The sequence below is a fragment of the Leptidea sinapis genome, chromosome 35 (assembly GCF_905404315.1).
Source record: "Leptidea sinapis chromosome 35, ilLepSina1.1, whole genome shotgun sequence".
NCBI classification, from domain to species: Eukaryota; Metazoa; Arthropoda; class Insecta; order Lepidoptera; family Pieridae; genus Leptidea; species Leptidea sinapis.
In genome coordinates, this window is record NC_066299.1 from 3893050 (window position 1) to 3917060 (window position 24011).

The 24011-nt window shown below is 34.6% G+C and overlaps 1 protein-coding gene across 5 annotated transcripts in view; it reads right to left on the minus strand.

Annotated features, from left to right (window-relative positions):
* Window positions 1–496: 496 nt before the first annotated feature.
* Window positions 497–24011, minus strand: part of LOC126975292 (protein unc-13 homolog 4B) — a 101263-nt gene continuing 77748 nt past the window's right edge. For 2 of the 5 annotated variants that reach the window (XM_050823097.1, XM_050823098.1), the window contains 11 exons: window positions 23178–23610; window positions 21592–21849; window positions 20132–20423; window positions 19254–19486; window positions 17598–17688; window positions 16213–16422; window positions 15404–15478; window positions 10942–11248; window positions 8729–8852; window positions 8309–8502; window positions 497–6805 (listed from right to left, as the gene is read on the minus strand). In XM_050823097.1, the coding sequence (XP_050679054.1) occupies window positions 6693–6805; window positions 8309–8502; window positions 8729–8852; window positions 10942–11248; window positions 15404–15478; window positions 16213–16422; window positions 17598–17688; window positions 19254–19486; window positions 20132–20423; window positions 21592–21849; window positions 23178–23610 (2330 nt within the window). In that variant the 3' untranslated portion in view covers window positions 497–6692. Of the gene's footprint in view, window positions 6806–8308; window positions 8503–8728; window positions 8853–10941; window positions 11249–12893; window positions 12990–15403; window positions 15479–16212; window positions 16423–17597; window positions 17689–19253; window positions 19487–20131; window positions 20424–21591; window positions 21850–23177; window positions 23611–24011 lie in introns of those variants that run through there. The other 3 variants (XM_050823095.1, XM_050823099.1, XM_050823096.1) reach the window with 2 other exon arrangements.

A 24011-nucleotide genomic window follows, 5' to 3' on the forward strand; every position in this document is an offset into this window, starting at 1 on the left:
AATTGGGGTTGAGTAGGTTATCAACTGTAAAGTACACCCTGTAGATGAAGCCGCAACCTGAGAGTTGAACAAAGCATACAAGATTTTATAACGATACGTCACTCGAACGGTTAGCTCAGATGGAAGAGCTAGAGCAAGAGGAACATGAGAGGTCGTGGGTTCGATTCACGCATCGTTCATAAAATTTCGTTTTCAAATTTTATTTGTGTATTAATCCTAGAAGTAAAGGTTGTCACTTAAAAAAACATAAGAAAATGTTCAATAGTGTTCTATTATGTAACACGTTTCATTGGGATGAATACTGTCGTAAATTTTATTACTTTTTAAATAAGTTTGTCACTTTAAAAGGTGTGTTTTAATTAAACCATAAAGAACTGCTTTAAGTGTGACTTTTGTATGGAATAATTCATGGATTAATAAATTTGACACGGTTCCAACCCACAGGGGTTATATAAGAATAAAACATAGCGATAATGAACAGGAAAAAAACACAATATTTTCAATTAAAATAGCTTTATTGACACGACCGTAGAAACATAATTTGTATAAATACGACGTCCATCACACTCATTAATTATCTACGAAGCAGACATAATATTAATATACACTTCTCATTACATTTATAATATTACAGGCATACGAGACATTCCCTCAAGTACCATACTGACGGACGCAGTGCCATGTTATCAGGGTCGTCACGTTATACGTGATCGTCACCTAAAAATCGAATATACAGACACACACAAATCAATTGCAATTCTATTGTTGAGAGAATAAGATAATATTTCACTTCGATATTTTTTTTTAAATAACGCGTATGGTGTTATTATACGTCATACGATTGTTGGGCGCCATCTTGTGCGTTTCCGAGTCATACTTAAGGCGACACTAAATGCCAGCGACCTTGAGCGATATGAGTTCACAGGTGCCGGCCCACCGTCTATGTAACAAAGCCAATATTTTCAAAAATCTTGCGTGGAAAACAGTTTATATGCTTACAATCCTCGTTATTCACTACTAATCTGAATAAATGAACCTACACAAAAAAGAACAAGCTATAAGAATAACTGTTCTGAGAGAAGTACCAAAAAAATGCGTCACGCCATGCCAAAAAACTTGTTTAACTTCAAAGAAAAGTGGTAGTTCGAAAAGGCTCGGCAGTGTTTACTATTACCAACAGCAAGCATTAGCAACCTACAAATAAGACTTAAGGATATGTGTAACAGGATTAAATAGTGTTCATAACTCGAAATGCTATATTTTCACCACAAAACTTGTCTAAAAACATCATGTTTGCGTGTTTTCTGCTTACTCTTCGCCTTAAGCCATTATTGTAATGTATTGAGAAGTGTATATACAATACAAATATAAAACTAAGGCACAATAGTTATTATCACAGAACATCAACTACACACCTTCATTCTCAGTTGATAGTTTCACTAATCTTAGTCTAACATTATTAACACGACCGACGAATTTTATAAGTGATTTATTTTCAGCTCTTGGATTTAAGCCAAGTACTTTCTATTTACGAGTTGTTATTTAAAACAATCCAATTTTTATTGCGTATTACAGATACGTAGTGTACTGTCATTTAAAATAATTTATTCTAATGCTAAAATTAGACTTAAAAACCATAAATAAATATATATAAATACTCTTGGCGTTAGATCAACTTTGAAAATGCAATGCACGCACACTAACACAAAGTGACACTCAAATCGCGAGTGTAAGACGTAGCTTGCCACGCACACTAAAGTATTAAATCAGGCTGTTTTCATCGGTTGTCTAACAGAAAGAAACTCTTTCTAGACGTATAAATTATTTAAGCTCTTGGCAATGTTCAAATTAATTTTTAAATAAAATCGGACCAGTTGACTGTCGCCATATTTAGCGGGTATTGGATGACGTCACATGCCACGTTCAGTGTTTATTTACTATATTGTGTTACAGTAATTTTAAGAAATTTAAATTGTAAGTTTCAGTTTTCACCAAAAAAAAAATTTTTTCTAATTTCACTCGAATGCTAATCTGCACAAGCTGACCTGTATAAATACCACTAGACAGGTTGTTCCATATTATGTTAGACAGCAAATTTTTGGGCCTATTTGAAGCGACACTCGCGAGCGTCCAAAGTACTTCTGACGTATAATACAAATGTGCAAAAAGCGCACAATACTCTGAAGTATTTTTGTAAATAAAATAAAGTATTTTTTTTTTGTAAATAGTTCCCCACCATCTATCGATGTTTGCTGAGGTTGTCTTCACTAGTTTTAGTTCCGCAGACTCTCGCTGCTGCTACAGCGCCAAAATGGCGAATATCAACCAGTCACAAAAGCACTTTGACAGCCGCCAGCCCAGTGGTATATAATATAGTAGACAGAGACAAATAAAGACAATTTTTCTGTGATACAATAAAGTACAAATTTTGACGTCCGACGATAAAATATGTGGCATATACATTGACAACACAAGAAACATTTCGTACGCCGATAAAAAACTGTTTCAAACGCACAATAAATAAACAAAGATTCTTTCTTTTGAGATCTATCAATAAATGACATCATTGAGATTTCGAAGGCATTTAATAACAAATAAATCCTCCACACTGGGTCCTTTGATGCAATACTATCATAGCCTGACGACTGGATTATGACCTGGTTACATTATCTCTGGTCGATGACGTCACATCGTTGCTTTGTTACGGTGTGCAAAACAAGCATCACTAAATAATATATTAATATTATTAATAAATAAACTAAGATTATTTTTTTCTGTATTATTGATAGATATAAAGTGTTGTGTTGCGATAATGATTATTATTATTACTATAATTATGAAAAATCAATGAAAGCATCTAGGTTACTTACAAAGAGAATTTATTTTTCTGACAGAATTATTATAGCAACACAGAACAACAGACACTACAAGAATAACTATTAATAGCAAAAGTCAAAACGTAACAATGAAAACAAAACAGTTCGAAAATATCACGACATGTACCGAACGATAATTATACTGCAAACCGTAGTGACGCAACAAGAAACAAAAGAATTTGAATGTATTAAAATCGAAATTTTAACAATTAAACGTGGAAAAGTAAGGTAGAGGTACACTGAGCTGTGTGTCCAAATCACTATAAAAACTGACATTGCCTAAAGAGTTTTTTGTAATAATTAATATACTCGTTGTGCGACTCAGAGTCGGTAAGCGTGTCAAGTGTAAGTTGGCACTTCAGCGGGGGCGCTGCTGTCGTTCGACGTGTTATTTCCTTGATAAAATCTACTTAGAATAAAACTATGGAGACTTAAATTTTTTAAACAATAGGGTGTATGTATGTCATTCAAATAATAGTGTAATATTCTTGTTAATAATTACAAATAAACCATCAATAGTTTTAATGAATTAAGTTTATTTTGAGCGAGAATTTTTTTTTTTCAAAAAGAGCAATAACCTAAGTAATTCAAATATTTGAATAGTGACGCCATTTTTTGCGCATTTGACATGTCAATTTTTAGGCAGTTTGTTTTAAAACTACATTGGAGTTAAAAATATAAGGTACTTGTATAAAAATGTACTTAAATTTTGGAGTTTATTTTTTTTAACAAAAAATAGAGATGTTAACAAACGAATGTATTCAAACGCGTGTAATTGTAACTGTGTATTTAAACATAAAATTTTGCGTAAACGTTACATTTTTATTATTATTTTAGTTAACTCGACGTCTCGAGATCTTTCCAGATCACGTTTTCAGTGTGACTGCCGGGGTAACTAAAATAAAAACAAATTTTGTACGCAAAATTTAATGTCAAAAAACAGTTACAATTACACGCGTTTTAATCCTTAAATAGTGTTTTATTTAACACTCGCGTTAAACAAATAAAATGCCTATGATTAGTTACAGTGAATCATTGGTTAAATTTTTTGTCAATCGCCAACATATACTAGACAGGTTTAATAAATGATGAACTTATAAATTAATAATTCATTACTGTCGCTTGCTTTTTGCTCAATCAAGGAGAGTTGATCTTTCATAATCTCTGCTTACATAAGCCACGATGTGGATAAAGAAGTGCTCTATAGAATCTAAAACAAAATTAAAATGAAATTCCTTTTAATGAATTAAAATCATACACTTACAATATACTAGCGTATAGACAAACACCGTCATACCACAACGGCCTCTATTTCTGCCGTGAAGCAGTAATGTGTAAGCATTACTGTATTTCGGTGTGAAGGGCGCCGTAGCTAGTGAAATGACTGGGCAAATGAGGCTTAACATCTTTTATCTCAAGGTGACGAGCGCAGCTGTTGCAGTGCCGCTTCGAATTTTTGTGGTTTTTTCAAGAATCCTGAGCGGCACTGCATTGTAATGGGTATCATCAATTAGAATTAGTATCAATTACCATCAGCTGAACGACCTGCCCGTCTCTTTCCTTATTTTCAAATAAAAAAAAACAAACTTGCAAGAGAGAAGAACATCTCTAAAGAATACAAATGATTTAAGTTTTCTTTAGTGTTAATTCCGCCAATATTTGTTTTTAAAACACGAAAAAAATCTGGCACGAGACTCAATTTTGGCGAGACAACACGTCCTGAGGATGCCTCGTGTAGAGGCGAAACACGTGTCGAATTGTTTTTAAAACAAATATTGGCGGAATTAACACTAAAGAAAACTTAAATCATTTGTATAATTATGGATTTCCGCAAAGTAACGCCTAATTCAATAAATCTCTAAAGAAGATACAGCAAGATAAAAAAGGAAAGCGAACCTATGCTGTCACCGATTTTTATTGGCTAGTCGTAAACAGTCAGCCACGTTTGGGATTCGCTCCTAATAGTTTGAATATTAAACCACCTAACGCACACATTGACAAATATAATTGGTCATGGAATGGCTGTCAAATCGTATATACCCTAGAATATTGTAAGTAAGATTAAAACGCGCAACTGACTCTGTGAACTGTCGCCGTGGACACATTATGATGGAAAATCAATGAAAAATAATCTAATCATTGCCAAATCATTCATGTAAAAAGTATTTAATTTAAATGTTTGAAAGATTTAATGTACTTATATATAAATATAACATTAATAAATACTACACTACTATTATTTTTATAGTAAGTTGCAGACATCATAAAATAATTTTCGTAAGTTTCACTCAAACCAACAATAATTATAAAAAGTCGGTTAGGTGATTAATTGCGATTGACTTATATTTAGTTAAAAACATAAATAAATATAAATTATTGCTAAATTGGCAATTATTGCTTAATATACACAACCATAACTAAATCACACATATATTTTATCTTATTACGTATTCTACTATAACACTAACAATAAAATCAATTTATACGTTCTTGGGCGTTTCAAGATTAAGCTATTGGTTTTGTAGAAATCGTATTTATTACGCAATATCTAGGAACTAAAGCACACGTTTAAAATAGGTACTAGCAAATTTTTAAAGATTTAAGATGTTATATTTTTTCAATATATGTATAGTACAGTTTAAATTCATACCCCCTTATTCATAATGGTCCGCTAACTTTAAACAGCCGCTAAGGAGTGTTTTTCTAATTCTGACTGAGGTCAATAGAAGAAGACAGAGTGAGAATTAGCAATGCTTTAAGTTAGCAGACTATTATCAATAAAGGGGTTAAACTTTAAAATTCTAAAATATTAGCAAGCTGACGTATGTGTCGTAGCATGGCGCCCTCTGTTTTATAAATTTTGAACTACACGAACTAAAGACCTCAAACAACGGCAAGTCATGATAAAAATAGTTATTTATTCAGATGTCATACTAAAATTTTTTTAATACTAAAAGTGAGGAGATGACATTTACATACAATAGACAACTAGGCTCACATTTCACACGTATATTCGGCAGAGCTTTCATTCAGTTGTGTTTCGACCGCGCTTTGAATATAACCCCACGCAATGACAAAGTGTTCATTGATAAACTGTCCAATTAACAGCATATCCAAATTTAAAATGGATGGAGTTTCGTATTTCAGGTAAATGCCCCTTAAATTTCACAAAATATTTTAACTAACTTGACATGATTGATTGATGATGATTAAACAATCTAAAACAAATAATTCTTGTCTAGTATTCGCGTGCGAGCTTCTAATGATTGTATACAATAGACTTTAAACATTATTGCCACGAAATAGCGTGTTAATTTGAATGAATATTTGAATGTTATCTGTATAAGTTAATTTATACGTATTTACAACACCGCTCGGACATTATGCGTTTGTGAGTCTAGTTCTTTAGAGTACATCAATGGTAATTATGTAAAACTTTTGGTAAACTTTGCTCTAAATGATTGCGGTCCCTGAAGCCTCGATTCGAGTGACTTCACCCTAACATGCATTAGATATTAAGTTTTAACTTCAAAAAAATTCATTATAAAACCGATTTCAGTGTTGTAATAAACATTATAACACTCAACTGGCTATGTAATAAATATTAAATCACAGTTAACATAATAGCAGCAGGAAGTAAGGTCTCCTTAAATAACGATTTTGAAATCATTATGTAGGATTACTTTAGATAAATATATAATTAATCATACATATATTAATTAGAGTAGTGTATTCTGTATCTGTATTCGTTCCCTCCCGGCCTATACTCTAGTTACTAATACAACAGTCTTAGTTGAACAGATTACATACAATATTTTATCCTAATGAGAAGAACTGTTTGCTAGGCATCTTTTGTCTTTGCTTCTTGATGAAGTCTCGAGCCTGCTTGTCACCTTGGCGGGACTCCAGAGCCTTTACAGCATCTCCATCTAAACAATCAAGAAATAAGCAGTCAATAACCACCCACTTGGAAATTAATGCCTTAGACCTGAGTAGCAGTTTCTTCTTTTTTGATGGCAGTGCAGTCGGGGTTAGCACTTCTGAGTTCCATATCAAATCAAATCAAAATCACTTTATTCATGTAGGTCACAGAAATGACACTTATGAGTGTCAAAAAGTTATTTTTTATTTTTATTGAATCTACCACTACACTTCTGAGTTCTCAGTTAGTAAATAATAACAAATTAATAATACATAATTTCGTTTGAAACCGCCAATATTAATTAAATATAAATTATTTTCAAATAGTTAAGTTAAATTACAAAAGTATTCTTAATTGCCATTCGTCGAAGTCGACGTGTCTCGGGCAAAATCTGCGCTAGTAGGGCATATGTTCTACTTTATTTGAATTTTTTTTTAAATAACAAAATCATAACATAAATTTAAACTTTTCAAAAATCCTCCCTACAATTAATGATATAATACCTAGTTTTTAAAGAAAATGTATCAATACAGGAGTACTACCAGTGGTGAGTGAGTAGGGCGGAGCGGTGTAGTAGCGATTCTCAATAAATTTGTAAATACGAAAGTCGACAGATTGCTATTTTTGTGAAATAAGTTTTTGATAATATTTTTTATTTTTAATATGTCATAATTGTGTTCAGTTATGGTATCTGATAAATCAGTTTTACGTTGTATAAATACAGTTAGCGCGCGAGTTGAATGCAGTCGAGGCCTGAGGTAAACAGTGGGAGCATTTCCCCCCGCTGTCCGCACGCCTCGCCTCGCGCGTCTACAGTGCAGTGCTGTGCCGTAGTGTTAATACTAAAGTAGCGATTCCGTGTTATTTTTTTGATTTTAATAATGACTGATCCGAGTCTAACAGGTTCCGTTCCAAAAAAAACGAGAATTATTCATCGCCAAGCACGAAAAATGGCGAATAATGTTTCAAAAATATGTGATGAAGAAAGGCAGAACAAAAATTTGAGATTTAATCATTAGGTTTACATGGTAAACTTGAACGGAACAGACAGAAACTTGTAATGCCTACTACTCGGCTGAGTCGAGTTAGTAAGTCTTTTGTGGGGTTCGATGTATATGCATTTACAACAAGATCCCAGAAAATGTTCAAAACAAAAGTATTAAGATATTCAAAAGAATTGTTGAAAAACGTCCACAGATTGTGAATGGAGCGACCGCCCTCAGGCTATTAAATAATAAGTTTAATTGTGGTTATTACTTTGTAAACATATGTCTTTATGAAAAAAAAAGTACGCTTAGTTTGTTGCGCCCGTTCTTCTCAAGTTTGAGGCATTATTTTTGGAATGGGTGGTCACATCCTATTTTGAATAAAAATTTGAAGCATTAGATTTATCGACCAACTCGTTACTATCGTCATCAATTAAAATTAGATCACAGCACTATCGCATTCCTGTACTCTGCATTCAACTCGCGCGACATCTGTAGATATATGCTACAATATTTTATCTCACCTATATTACTAGGCTTGGTTAACGGTAAATGCATTTGCGCCAAGCTGCCAATAGGCGCCGGCGTTTCGGGAACCTCGCTGAAGTTCACATAGGCCTCTCCGACGAACGTGTTGCTCACGCTGAACATATCCTTGTCCTTGATGACGAAGTGCAGTAGCGCGTCCGGTATTCTGCGCTGTTCGGGTGTGAGTGGGCTGAGGACAAATTTTGCTACATTAAATATAACAACTGTATATATTTTTTTAATGAAAATAAGGGACGAGACGAGCAGGACGTTCAGCTGATGGTAATTGATTGCCCGCCTTGCCCATTACAATGCAGTGCCGCTCAGGACACTGCATTGCTCGTCACCTTGAGACATGAGATGTTAAGTCTCATTTTCCCAGTAAGAAAATAAGGAATAGAATGATTAGTACTCACATGAGAAACATTTCGTCGTAGAGTGGGAAGAGATTCTTGCTGTGCGTTTGGGTCTTAGGTTTCTCAACATTTACAAATGAGTCCTCCGGCAGTAAAGCGACGCGAACATACGAATCGCAAAGGCCTGAAAGTAAAATATTAAATAATTTCCGGATGTGACTGAATATCAAAGTCAAAGTCAAAAAAATCTTTATTTATTTATTTAAAGCATCACAAAATCCACAGAACTTAAATTAGGTTATCATAATACTATTTTGTAGGACTTACATCTAATAACGGATTTACAATATTTATAATAAGACATGATATTTGTGCGTGTATGTGTGCATGTGTGTGTGTGTGTGTGTGTGTTTGTGTGTTTGTGAATTACTCTAAATTTAATCTTCCTTTAGATTTTTATTAATACTCCTTTTAAACCAGCCTTTACTGTTATTAAAAAGTTCAGTACTGTTGAATTGCTTTTTATAGGTGCAGAGAGTGCGACAGATTACCGAATTTTCATAATAATTAGTATGACTCAGCGGGACTTGGAATAGAGACGTGTGTCTAGTGCGAGCTGACGGCACTCGTAATTGTATGAATAGTTCGTACTTAGCTCTGTACTGTCGATCCTACCATGAACTATGTTATGAAGGAAAGAGAGATCCAGAACCTTGCGCCTGTCCTCAAGTGTCATCATATTGTGAAACCTGCAAGATTCGGGGTAGTCCACATAATTGGTGGGTTCCATATATTGCTGCAATATTGAAGAATACTTCTAACTTAAGCATAATATAGTATATTAATACAAACTCGTATTCACTGTAAAACTTTATAAGTTATTTAGTGCAAGTCAGTATGAAGTGCAAAAGTTACAATAGCATTCAGATGAGTATAACAATATTCATTCAGCAAAAATTAGAACATTAATTCCAACTATCTTTATCATTCAAATAATCTTTCACATTATAATAGGCCTTAGATGTTAATTTATTTTTTACGACACATTTAAATTTTTTAATAGGTATTATTTTAATTTCATTTGGGAGTTTATTATAAAATATAACACAATCCACTTTAAAAGATTTAGCATTTTTACGGAGCCTATGTTTGTTTCGAGTATTGACACTGTGTACATCACTATTCTTTTTAAATTGGCTAATATTTTTAAGAGCGTATAGGAAGTTCTCGTATATGTACTGGCAGTGTACTGTCATAATATTGAAAACATTATGCTATTATATTAAACTGTATCCTACTAATATCAGCGTACGTCGTTATGTCAACTTAATGGCTGACAGGCTTGCCCTGCATGTTTAAGTATGACAACTCTCTCTGTTATCCCTACTTAAACACTTTATTGAGATAAAACCTTTACTTGCGAATTCAACGGGCAACTACTAGTCATATGATAAACCTATATTTTTAACTGAACTATTTACCTTCTTTTAACTACTTAGGGCCCGTCCTGGTACTAAAATCATAAATGTCTTTTTTTTAAATGCCTTTCTTAAGATTATAAAGTGAAACTATTAGTACACCAAATGTTGCATTACAGCCGGCCGCGGCTTTTAACTAGCGGCGCAGGGAAATCCCAGAGATTCTTTTGGATTCTTTAAAAAAACACCATTTATACAACGTGCCACATAAGTCTTCCACAGCACTTACAATTGTGAACGGTGGTTTGTTGCCCCGTTGAAATTTTTTGATTAGATATAAGTAGATATTTTAAAATATAGTAATCGTGCGATAGACAATTTGTGAGTTATCTATCGGTTCGTAGCCTCTTAAGTAGTAACTAACTTTTCGCACAAAAGCCGATATAGTGTTGAGTTTACCCAAGTTTAAGCCAAAACCCTTTCGCATATCTTATTTTCATTGACAACTATAATACTAACTCTTTTTTTTAATGAAAATAAGGGACGAGACGAGCAGGACGTTCAGATGATGGTAACTGATACACCCTGCCCATTCTTGAAAAACCCAAAAATTCTGAGCGGCACTACAACCGCGCTCGTCACCTTGAGACATAAGATGTTAAGTCTCAATTGCCTAGTAATTTCACTAGCTACGGCGCCCTTCAGACTGAAACACAGTAATGTTTACACATTACTGCTTTACGGCAGAAATAGGCAACGTTGTGGTACCCATTATCTAGCCGGCATCCTGTGCAAAGGAGCCTCCTGATGGTTGCAAACTCGAATAAGAATATTAAATTTGAACAAAATATTTACCGTTAGAATCCGTAGCCACCAAATTTCTAGCGTTCATGATTTCAATCTTGAGAATGTTATCAATGAACTGTGCTCGTACAGTCAACATGCCCATTTTGGGCTCAGAGACCGCCTGTTGTTCTTGCCATCTCTCCAAATGGTACTGGTGTATCAGTTCCCGGGTCTCCATACCGTGAAGCTTCAGTAAGTACTCCACCCTTTTTAGTGTATCAGATGTATAAATCTCCTTGTTATCTTGTCGGAACGATCGCACCATTATTTTGAGACATTCGTGAAGGTTCGAGAAAAACGCTGGCGGTCGCCGTTTCTGTAAATACGTTGCGGTGTTTATGTGGGTCATTTTTATTATGAATAAATCCCCGTGCATTGATATAGGAATACCCATAGACCAAAAAATAGTAACGGTCGTTCCCAATATTCAGTCGATCTCTTACTTGAGATAAAAATCTTAACTATCGTTGACTTTTCTGCCCCGATAAACTCATCGACGACGGTAACTCACCTTATCCGTGCACGCTGTCTGTCAATAGGACGCCGTATAGCTTACCAGCGACAGAAGTTTGTATGGAAATTGCAATTCAAGCGTCCCAATATAAGGTGATAAGAATGACTTATCGGGTATATTGGGACAGCTTCAGATTATTGACAGCTAATTACTGACAGTAGAAGGTAGTAATTTATCTCTATCTGTAGATAGTATATTGGGAACGGCCGTAAGCGTATAGACGATCTGACATCTCGATATCAAGTGACAAATTTAAATTATTAACTAAGTGCGTTAGCTAGAGTTTAATAGGTATCCAAAAAAAATAGGGACCTAGAATGAAAAATCCATGCGTGGCTGACTTTTTACGACTTGTCAATAAAAAAAAAAGTCAAACTATTATTAATTAGTTTTAAACTAAGCGTTTTTGAATCGTCACTACAAATATTTCTTTTATATTACTGAATTTGTTATATGTTCGTAAAAAGTTGAGCTCGTCTCGAAAAACTCAACGGCCACACTTTTCAATCAAATAGAGTATATTACAATGGCTGTAATTAGTTTGTAAGGTGCCGCATCCAATATATGAGACGTGTTTACATAATATAAGTTATTTCATAAAAAGTAATAAGGAATTAATTGATAAAATATAAATTATTATAAATATATTGGATACAACCTTAGAGCTTGATTTCATTGCTTGCGTAAGGATGCTAATAGGCGTGTTTTCTTTTTCTATTTTGCTGTATCTCCGTTAGAGAGATTCTTCTCTCTCGCATGTTGGTAGATCAGGGGTGCTCAAGCTTGAACTGCTGGCGATCTACCTCAAAATTGTTAACCTACGATCGATCGGCTCTGAGAGGCTTCAAGTATGTGTGATGAAGGATTGTCGTCTAGGTAAAGTGTCACGATGACAGATATTAGTTTTGCGCAAAATATGCATTTTTTAGTCAAGGTAAGTGTAGGTCTGCTCTTAAATGTCAATGAAAAATCTCATAGTTATTATTCAAAATTGCGAGTTTATTGGTTCTTACAAAACAAGCGCGTTCTAAAGCTTAACTAAAGAGTGACTTTGGATGTTGAAGCGTGACATGTACTGAGCATACTTTTCATAGGATGGTACGTAATTACCGATTTTAGTTTATTATACCGGTTTTTTTCTCGAGATCGACTCAAAAAGCACTCGCGATCGACCATTTGAGCACCCCTGGCCTAGATTATTGTAAATCTGTGGGAATAACTCGCCGTCTTAGTTGTTGTAATGACGTTTGGTCCAGCCAGCCTTCAAAAACCACAAATCATATGTACCGTTTGCAAACTGCTTACGTCATAGAGATGTTAATGTCATATTAAAAAACTTAATAAAAATTCCGTCCCTATTTCAATGCATGGGGATATATATACAGACAGCTATTCGTTTGAAAAAGATCGTATTCTTTAGTTTATAATAATAATACTTATATATTTTATGGCAGCATAACATTTATCTATAATATTTCATTGACTTGAAGCAAATTAATATCACTTTAAGTTTATGCCCATCCATTTTTATGAACATTGATAGCTATAAAAAATAAAAATTAAATTACAAATTAATATTGAAAAAAAATATGTATATATGTATAACTTACATATACATTGCATAATCTCGTGTATATATATATATCTTTCGTAACTTCAATATATTTGCCTAGCCCATCACCAAGTCACATACACATTCCATGCAATTCCAACACACCTTGAGTTAACTAGAATTATATATTCTGATCTTAGAACATTTATACGTCTACATAGACTTTGACTGCTGTGAAAACGGCGAAAAAAAATTGAGGTTTGCTGTTAACCTCTATTTAGAACAATGCCCTCTAACACAAAGTGACATACAAATCGCGAGTGTAGGGCCTATCGCAGACGACAGACTATCCGTGACGCACTTTTTAGTCTGTGATAAAAAAACCGATAGAATTATATGCAGTAACGCAAACGACGCGCAAAAAGTCTGACACACAAATTAATATCCTCGTATCTGACAGACTGCGCTGTACATAAAGTGCGCCAAAAAATATAACGTTTGCGTCAACACGCGCTAAGTGCTAACTGGCTAACGCAGACGACGCTCACTTTAGTCTGTAGTCTATACTTACTAGTGAGTGACGTGTATCATGGCGCTGGACATCGATGTATCGATGTCGATACAAGAAATAGAAAACAGACCAGCACTGTATGATACATCTTCGGCACGAGTATCATGACAGAAATTTAAAAAGAAAATTGTGGGATGAAGTGTGCAAATTATATATATAGTTTTAGAACTGCATGATTAATATGAAACAGTCCTATTAATAATCTTTCTGAAGGAATAGAATGAACCCAAAATTCTCTGTTTCTTCTTCGAAATAATACACCGCAATATCTGTACTTCCACCGCGTGTACGTTCCTATTATAGTTCTGCCGACAAAATGACCGAAAGTGTACGTCGTGTGCGTTGAGTCTGTGTAATATCTGCCATAGACATAATGCAGACTTTTTGTGTGCTGCAGACTCGGCAGCACAAAAAGTGTGTCATCTGCGATAGGCCTAGGACGTAGCTTGTCACGCACACAAATGTAATAAACCTGGATTGTTTTCATCGGTTTTACAGCAGCAGAGGCTCTATCTAGACGTAAATTATGTATGATTCTGATATGAGGTAAAAGCAACAAACACAAAGCATTTACATATTAAAGCCTAAAGCATGTATTTATTTGTCGCCGGATGCAAACGCTGATAACATAAAATAATTACGTCACAATAATTGCAAGCACGTGCCCTGTGTACCGCACCTACCTACTCGTCGAAAATGGCCGTAAGTCACATTTTTTTTAGTTTCCTCTTTTCAATAATGTGTGTGATAAGAGATTGAAAATCCTCGAATCGTGGCAAACATCCCTTTTTAGTAACATGTTTTCCACACTTTTGAGCCTTCAGTTTTAGGTAGACGAGTTGGAACAAAAGTAGTAATTAGAGAAAATTGAAATCTCATTGGTACCTTCATGATAGGCTTCGAACTTTCGTCTCCCAGGTGAGAATCTTCGAGCCTTATCATTTACTCACCGACGCTTTCATTTCCTATTACATTTTTTTAATTAATAGTGGCACGGGATGCAAGTCCATAGGCTCCCTATTATTAACACTTTTATTCTTTTTTGGGGTAAAGGTAAACGACTACCTATAACCTATAACCCAAAAGATCCAAACTGATTTTCAAAATATTTCTGGTCACATAATTGAAATGAGTTCTTTCTCCTAATAAGGATTAGCTTTAATTTGAAATCAAATGATTAATTAAAAATTAACAAAACAAAAGCCCGCTGGCACTCTATTTCGAATGATTGGTAGTTCTTGACGCTCAATAAATGGTCTTAAATCCTATTTTGAATAATTAATATTTGAATTTGATTGTTATTCCTTGTTAACCCTTGACAAATATTGTTTAATTTTTATACAGGCCAACAGCTGTCGGGTTTGCTGGTATAATATAATAATTATAAATCAGAGACAAATTTTTGACCATGTGGCGTCGACGAAAATTACGACAATTGAAGAGTACGCCCTTTCTCAATGTCATCTAAGTCAATTTACTGACACATAACCTCAAAAATTTTAGTTTGGTGAGGTCTCTAAACATAATTATACATTTGATGCAATTTGGAATACTTATAAATATTATAATACAATTTAGTTGCTTTCAACTATTTCTTGTATAGCATTTTACAGTTTTCTGAAATATATTTAAGAATAATATGACCAGTTTCACTATCTGAGATAATGTGTGCTACCAATTCCCACCAAAATAGTGGAATTTTGATTTATGTCCCATAAAACATTTGTCCATAGATAATGCAAACAATAATACACAGGGTTCATGCCACATAGAATATCGCACGGGGTATACAGCACAGATAACATAGTAAAGGTGCATCTAGTCTATGGTTTACCGCGTCTAAGTTGGCAGCAGCCGATTTGGTCAATCGTCTCGGGTCGATATAGCGTGTAATCTTTGCCCTTCGGTGCTAGCAAACATTAAAAAAAATTAAGTATATATACCACTATACACAAACACACTATAACTAACGCGTGCTTAATACTGTAATTTACCCGATGGTTAATCTTTGGCGTAACTTTATTCCGGCCAAAAAATCTACATCTAAGCAAGCTGATACGGCTTGAGATCGTTTCTCTCTACAAAAATGTTAATCTGTTAGTGAAAACAATACAAATATGTTAATGTAATGTATTTGATAATTTACAAGCATTAATTTAAAGAAATAGCAAGTTACATTTCAAAATCATAAAATAAACAAAACTACTTGAAAATATGTTAAACGTTAGATTATTTCGTTAATAAGTGAAAAATATATTACATTTAATTAATTAGAAGTGTTAACAACACAATAATATGCTTTGTGTAAATCAAGGTCAGTTTGCCGAGAGCCAATAAGTACTGTCGCTTAATAATCACAATAGGCGTTTCATGGTAAGATGGTCACAGCTGTTGTCAAGCGCAGCCTACTGCACATAAAAAAGTAGTGAACCGTTTTTTTTATAATGAAATTCAAAACCTTTTTGCGAATATAAATAACAGTATTATTTTATTTATTTAAATTTAACTTTCGGATTATTTTTATTGACTATCGGAAAAATGAATTTAGTTACAATTTAAGTATATCAAAACGAAAATATTAGAAATAAAGGAAAAATATATTTTTTTATACTTTCTAACTACTTTAACAATTAGTAAAATTACCTCGAGATTAGCTTGAATCAGTTCGTAGAGGACTTCGCCAAGCTGCTCCCAGACAATATCGAGGGTTCTAGAAAAGTTTTCATTGTTCAAGTGTTGGTATAGTGTGTCCAGATTGGCCTCTAAGTATCGCATGACGCGGTCCATACTAGAGCAGTCCTGATGCAGTAACTCTGCTCCTTCCATTAGAAAACGAGTGATGGACGGCATCATCTGGAATAATATTTCATGTATAGTTTTAGTTGATTTTAATCATATTGTTCTTTTTTATAGATAAGATTTTACTTATGTAAAACTTAGCTGAGTGTACGCTTAGCATAACCTTTGATTAGCGTACTTAGACTCACTCAGACTTTATTTTCAAACTTAATTACTTGAAAAACTTAGGTAAGTGATAAAAAACGAACTTGACTTTTGCATTAGGATGTCTTAACTGTAGCTAGCTCTGGATCTAAAATCTGAAGATTATATGACGATACCTCACTCGAACGGTTAGCTCAGTTGGTTAGAGCACCGGCACGGAACGCCAGAGGTTGTGGGTTCGAGTCCCGCATCGTTCATAATATTTTGTTTTTCAAATTTTATTTGTGTATCTATTGATCCTAGAAGTGAGGGTTATCGCTTTAAAAATATAAAAAAATGTTTACATTTGTTTAGTCAATTGATAGCTTAAATGATGCTGAAAATAAGCTAAGAGATCTTAATGCAAAAGTCAAGTTCGCGTTTTAACACTTACCTAAGTTTTTCAAGTAATTAAGTTTATAAATAAAGTCTGAGTGAGTCTAAGTACGCTCTATATATCTCAGCCTAAGAATCTATTGATTTATTTAAAAAAAGAATATTGAACATTATATTTTTCTTATTTCATCGTACCTATACGTTAAGAATGGTTGTACATCCGTGATAAAGCACATATTCTTTCCTGTCCTAAGATGGAGCTTGGAGGAATAAATAATATTAGGACTGTGGTAAATGGAAATGGACTGAGGAACGGAAAAAAATATGGTCGTATTATTATAAATATATTAGTGATAGTTGACTAAGTGGCTGATTATTTAGAAAATAAATAAAGATAACATTGCTTTATAGAGTCGAGATTATTCTCGACTCTGCTTACGGGTAACATTTTAAAAACTGTAACATAACTTAAACAATTTCTTATTTTTAAAGTAGTATCCCTCACTTCTGGGATTATTAACAAATTACATTTGTAACAAATATTTATGAACGATGCGGGACTCAAAGCCGCGCCTTTCGGGTTCCGTCAAAACATACCAAGATTTACTATCCATGCGTCACTCGAACGGTTGACTCAGTTGATAAGAGCGCTTGGACGGAACGCGAAATGCGCGGGTTCGAATTGTAATTTAATTTATATAGTTACATACCTTTCTAATCATAACCTCGAGAAGATCTACGATTTTGTTTCTCACAGTATCAATTGCATTCGCTATCACGTTCTGAAGAGTGTCCTTACACCTGAAAAACAAATGTTTTTTTGCATAATACCTTTATTTATATCTACTGTACTCAATAACTCTTTGGTTTTTACTTATAATAATAATAAATTCTTTATTGCCATACAAATCATTACAAATATAAAATTAACAATTAGGATACGCGATGAAACAAAAGGAAAAGGCTCAGCTTCACCTGACATGGAATCATAGATTTATGTTTCCATGCAGCGCTGTTTTTCAGCCATCCCCTCCTCCCTGAGGTGTTGAGCGGGAGTGGATGTATTGTGGCTCCCCTATTACCTACTTAAGCTATCTTTTTTTTTTATAAAATGTAATATTAGAAAAAAAACGTGTTCTGATTACCCTTGCAAGTGTATGTAAGTGTGTGTGTGTATATGTATGTGTGTGTGTGTGTATGTCTTCTTAATTTACTTTTTTTTTACTTATTCGTGTAAGGCACTTAGTATTCGACGTTTGAGTATTTTTGTTGCATCACTTTACATATATTGTAATTGCAATGATTTATAAATTGCACTGAAAATAAGAACTCCTCTAATCTGTTTTGAAAAGAGCAATCTCAGAGTTTCTTACTCATTCTTCTCTGAGGAAATCTGCCTTCCGAAATTATTTTTGATTTGATTTGATTTTTAGCTGGTGGTAGGAGCTTTTCTGAAGGTACCCATTTCGTATCAACCCGGAAGCAAAGCGCAAGAAGTTTATTCCACATTTTAGATGTTCGTATATCGAACACTGAAAGCATAACACAAAACTATTAATTCCTACAGATCGTTTAGTGATAATGATCATTTCCAAACTGCCAAAGTTAATTTTTAAGCAGTTTTATTACATTGGCTACAAACATTCGAAATGAATTATGACTTAATTTCACTGTATCTTGCGCAAGATGAAAGCCTTATTTTCTGTCAGGCTGCAAAATTTTGTCGATCGCGCATGCGCGGTAGATAACCCCCACAATTTGCACGCCATTGTAAATTTTTATCCACATTTTTACTGCACACAAATAACGTAATATAACGTCATAAATAACTAATGATTACTATTATATTCTATTCAAAAGTTCTATCCTCTAAATAATGTGGTATTCAATAGTAGTAGTGGTACCTTTCAGTTTTTTTAGCTATATATACTGATGAAAGAATATGCGTGCGACTGTGCCGGTGCCCGGTGACAATTGGTAATTAACCGGCGCGAGAGTCAATTGGCATTAGATTAGCCAATCAGATACCAATGCGTCTGTTGTCTATAGGTATCTCTCTATTTCTACAGGAACTATCTGCACTATAGTTTGCCATAACGAAAAATTACAACACCGAGAATAGACAATTGCGGCGCAACCATACTATTTTTTTTTTAATTTGCATGGCACATATTAAGACATTTGCCATCCTTGTTTTAGATATTTTATTATGGCGGCAATATGGAATGTTATGTATAACTATTGCAGTTTATGTTATATAGCCTGCTTACAGATGGACAGACGAAAGGCGGTATTTGCAATAAGGTTCAATGTATTTTAATTATCGCCTAAGTAGTTTTAATTTCGGTGAAGTAGCAACAATTTACCTCTGCGCCTCGAGGGGTGATCTGGCTTCGCACATTTTCTGTATAATCTCTTCCATTCCCAACTCCTCCACAAAGGGTTGTAAACTCTGTCGCACATAGTCTATATTGTTGATGGCAACACACCATTCAGTTGTAACTTCGAACCTTTCTTCGTACACTGTGGTCACTTTACCCACGCTTTCTACCCTAGCCGCCATCTTGTCTGAGTAAAATACGCAGCATCGGCAAATATCCTGGAAAAAGAAAATATCACACTTTATCAACAAACTATTTTTTTAACTCATTCAACTTAATTCTGCAATCTTCATTCAAAACGTATCTAAGTATATTGTTTTTTTTTATGGAAGAGGAGGACAAAGGAGCGTACGGGTCACCTGATGTTAAGTGATCACCTCCGCAACCTACATACATATCTTGCAACCGTTGCCGGCGTTTAAGGAAGTGCGGTCTTTAATTTTGTTAATTGTTAATAATTGAGAGGGAAGCGATAGCTGATCAATGCGGTCATGTCTTCGGGGTCTCTTTATTTTTGAAAATTTTGGAAAAAAGAATATTAACATTTTTTCAAAAATTCGGGAAGTTATTGGTTTTACTCCGTTTTTCGAAAATTTCCTAAGGGCGAGGACCTTTAGAAATTTTTAGAAGTTCCCTGACTATTCCCGCGATATTGTCCATACGTCTGTATGTGTGTGTGTATGTGTGTGTATGTATTGATGTATGTAAACCTTTTATAACTTTTGAACGGCTCCCCCGATTTCATCGCGGTTAGTGCCCTTGACCACGGAAGGCCTTGACCAAAGTTAGATTTTGAATATTTTGAAGATATGTTTTTATCTATTTCATAGCAAAATGTATGCAACATTATATAAAGTACTCACATCAATAATTTTCGCAACAAAAGTGTAGCACCCTTCGATATCAGGCCAGGCCAACTGTTGCCAGAATATCTTGATCTGATAGAAAATAGCCAGGGTGTCCACGCCAGAGCTACTGTACTTGACGTTACCATCAACTGGCACCAGATTGTCGAGTTCCACGGCCTTTTCTATACGAGTGAGTGCTTTAAATGCCGCTATGTCGAGCCATTGTGCCACTCCGCCAAAGAACCACGAATGGAATTTAGCTATCGCATATGAGTTCCACTCTGTTTCGTTCAAGCCTTGGCCTAAGCTGAAATGAGGAAATTCTAGCGTTAATTATTAAATATAATGAAAGCAATTTTTCTAATTCTTTATTAAAGGATTTGCACAGGATTCCAGCTAGATTATACCACAACGGCGACTATTTCTGCCGTGAAGCAAGTAATGTGTAAGCATTACTGTGTTTCGGTCTGAAGGGCACCGTAGCTAGTGAAATTACTAGGCGAATGAGACTTAACATCTTATGTCTCAAGGTGACGAGCGCAGTTGTAGTGCCACTCAGAATTTTTGGAGTTTTTAAGAATCCTGAGCGGCACTGCATTGTTATGGGCAGGGCGTTTGAATTACCATCAGCTGAACGTCCTGCTTACCTACCTTATTATCATTAAAAAAATTAAAGATGTCGGTTAAAACTTAGTATCCCGTAGCACAAATTATATGGTAAAAAATATTGTAATTGATAGAGCTTTAGTCCACGATTATAATGCTACCACACTTATTACAATGTAATGCACCGTTCCAGAGAAAAAAACATTATAACCTAACCTCAAGTTATGACATTTTTAAGGGGAGGACAGAAAGGGAAACGTCTTCAATTAGTTTCTGGCTTTTTTGTTGTGACATAACCTAACCTAATCAATTTTATAAATTACTAGTGGACCCGACAGACGTTGTTCTCAACACACGTCTTAAATTTGAATAATCGGTTCAGCCGTGAGGAGGAGTTCACTAACATACACATGAGCAGTAGAATTATATTATATGGGCGGAATTGAGAATCTAAACCAATCTCAAATTCACTGGAACACACAAAAAAAACATCAAAATCGGTCGAGGCGTTTAGGAGGTAGTTCAATTGTGAATCTAAACCATTCTCCAATCCACCTGAAGACACACAAAAAAATCATCAAAATCGTTCCAGCCGTTTAGAAGATAGTTCAATTGTGAATCTAAACCATTCTCGAATCCACCTGAAGAAACACAGAAAGTTTCATTAAAATCGTTCAAGCCGTTTAGGTCGAGTTCAATTACAACAGACGCACAAAAGAAATATATATACTAAGATAGTTGATAGAGCTTTGGTCCACGATTTTATTGCTACTAATCGTATCACGCAGTAATTCACAGTTTTCAATAAAATAACGAATAAAATTCTAACCTCTAAACGGGTAAAACACGTAATAAATATGAATACTCACGTAAGATATCGCTGCAGTGCTAAATACAACTCAAACAGCGTAGTTCCCATCGCCAATGGTTCCGATCCCACATCCGGAGTCCCCAAGCCAGTCTCTCCATTGAGCCCACCAGCTAAATACACACTATTAGTCGATCCTTCACTGTATCTTAATCGCTTCATGCTTTTACAAACTTGCAACACCTCTGGCTCAACTAATGACGCAATTTTACTTTCGTAAACTCCATACAGTATTTTTGAGTATGGAAAACTCATAACTCTGAAAAAAGAGCAGGAAAAAAAATAAGTTACTCATATACTACACGGCCACTTTATGACTGGAACGTAATGCCCCCTCCCTTTCACCCCCTCGCGCTCGTCCTGTTGCGGCAGTACGGTTTGCAGGTTCATTAACGTTAGATACATGTCGTGATTTTTCGTTCGTCTGCTTTGTTTTTTCAAGTTTTCAATATTACGTTTTGACTTTTGTACTTAATAGTTCTGTAGTTTCTGTTGTTCTGTATTGCTAACCTAGATGCTTTCATTGATTTTCAACATTAGAATAATAATCAGCATCATAACACAACACCTTTTTCAATCAATAATACAAAAAAAATAAATCGTAGTTTATTTATTAGTAATAATTTTAGGATATTATTCAATGATGCTTGTTTTGCAGACCGTACCAAAGCGATGATGTGACGTCATCGACGTCAGGTCTACAGATTATGTAACCGGATAGTACTATAAAACGTTATATAATCTTTTACTACCCTCGCTTCTGGGACTACAAGACACACTACGTAAGAAAGAAAAGGAGGACGAGCTTGGTGGTTCTTCTTTAGGGCTTCCCTTTTTGTTATCTCTGGACACAGAACATGAGAAGCTGTTATCACTTACCATATGACCTATGGGGCCTAAAAGCAATGGGCTATCAAAATTTAAGAGATCGTTAGAATTATAAGTATATTTATTTACCACAGGGAGTGACAATAACATAACATGTTGCAACAGCACTTGGTAAACGTCAGGAAGCTGCATCAGTCCGTAAAGAGGCTTTGATATGGGGAAAAGAACTGATAAGAAACTCCCAGCCCATCTTTTAAATCATATAACAACTTAGCCTTCTTAATATAATATTATACAATTTTCTAGAACCAGACAAGAACCATGCATCTCTTTATAGTAAGCCTTCTGTGTCAAAGAAGCTGTAATATATTTCTTGAATTTAAATTTAATATCCCAGAATAAAGTAAATGCCTACAGACAAAAACTGAGATATTTTTACACGCTTTTTATTAGCTTCACCTGTATACATATTTGTTTGTAACCGACTCATTTGGGCGCAATTTTGACCCACTTTAAACGGCCAGATTTCGTTCAAACTTCGTAGATTTATTGAGGACTGATGACAATACATTAATTTGCTAAATTTATTCCATTTATCAATTTGCAAAATAAGATTTTTGTTAATTTACATAATTTTCGGCAATCGTCTCTAAGGCAGGAATTGATGTTAATATATTCAATTTTTTAGTTCGGTTTTCTATAAATAGCGTGTTTTTTTTAACTACTATTTATTTTAAAATAAAACTAAAGATTACTTACTCAATAAATACTCTGTCAAAGTATTCAATGGCGCGCTGCAAGTCCGATCGCACCAACTGAATGACGCGTATCAAGTGCTGCAGTCTAGAATCTTCCGTTTTATCCTTGCATTCGTTATTGTCTAATATATGCACGAACCAATCAGCCGCACCCTGTATAGCAGCCTGGTTTAATACTTCTTGTATGGACAATTTACTCCCGTCGTCATTATCTCTCAGCCAGCCATAGAGGTTTGCCGGAAATAAGTCTATCGTCTCTGGAACGTCTAATGCAGATAGCTTGAATAGTATCTTCAGCACTTCGCGCAGGGTTTTCATGACCGATTTGTCCCCGGCTGTCTTCTTTCTAAGTTTACGAACATGGCTGTAGCATGTCGGAAGAAGTTTCTTTGCACCATCCCAGAATAACTTGACGTCCTCTTCATTTATAAGACCTGACAAATAGTGATATGATTAAGTAAAGTTAGCAAATATATTGAGAATTCAAGTTAACTTTAACCTTTTACCTCTAAGGCTCTCATTTGTAGAGCGTACTTAGACATTGCTCATACTTTACATAGGTAAAATTTAGCTGAGTCTGAGCATAACTTAAATTTTGATTTAGTTTTTATAGTCATTTGATAGCTGAAATTGCTAAAAATGCTCTGCTTAGGCTAAGACAGCCCAATGCAAATGTCAAGTTCGTGTTTTATCACACACATGTGTTTTATGAGTAAATTCTAAGCAAAGTCTAAGTACGCTTTATAGATCTCAGCTTGTGATTTATTGAACAAACATTATCCGATAATAATTATCTGTGCATATAATAAAATCTCCGATCGGCTTGATTCTTTGG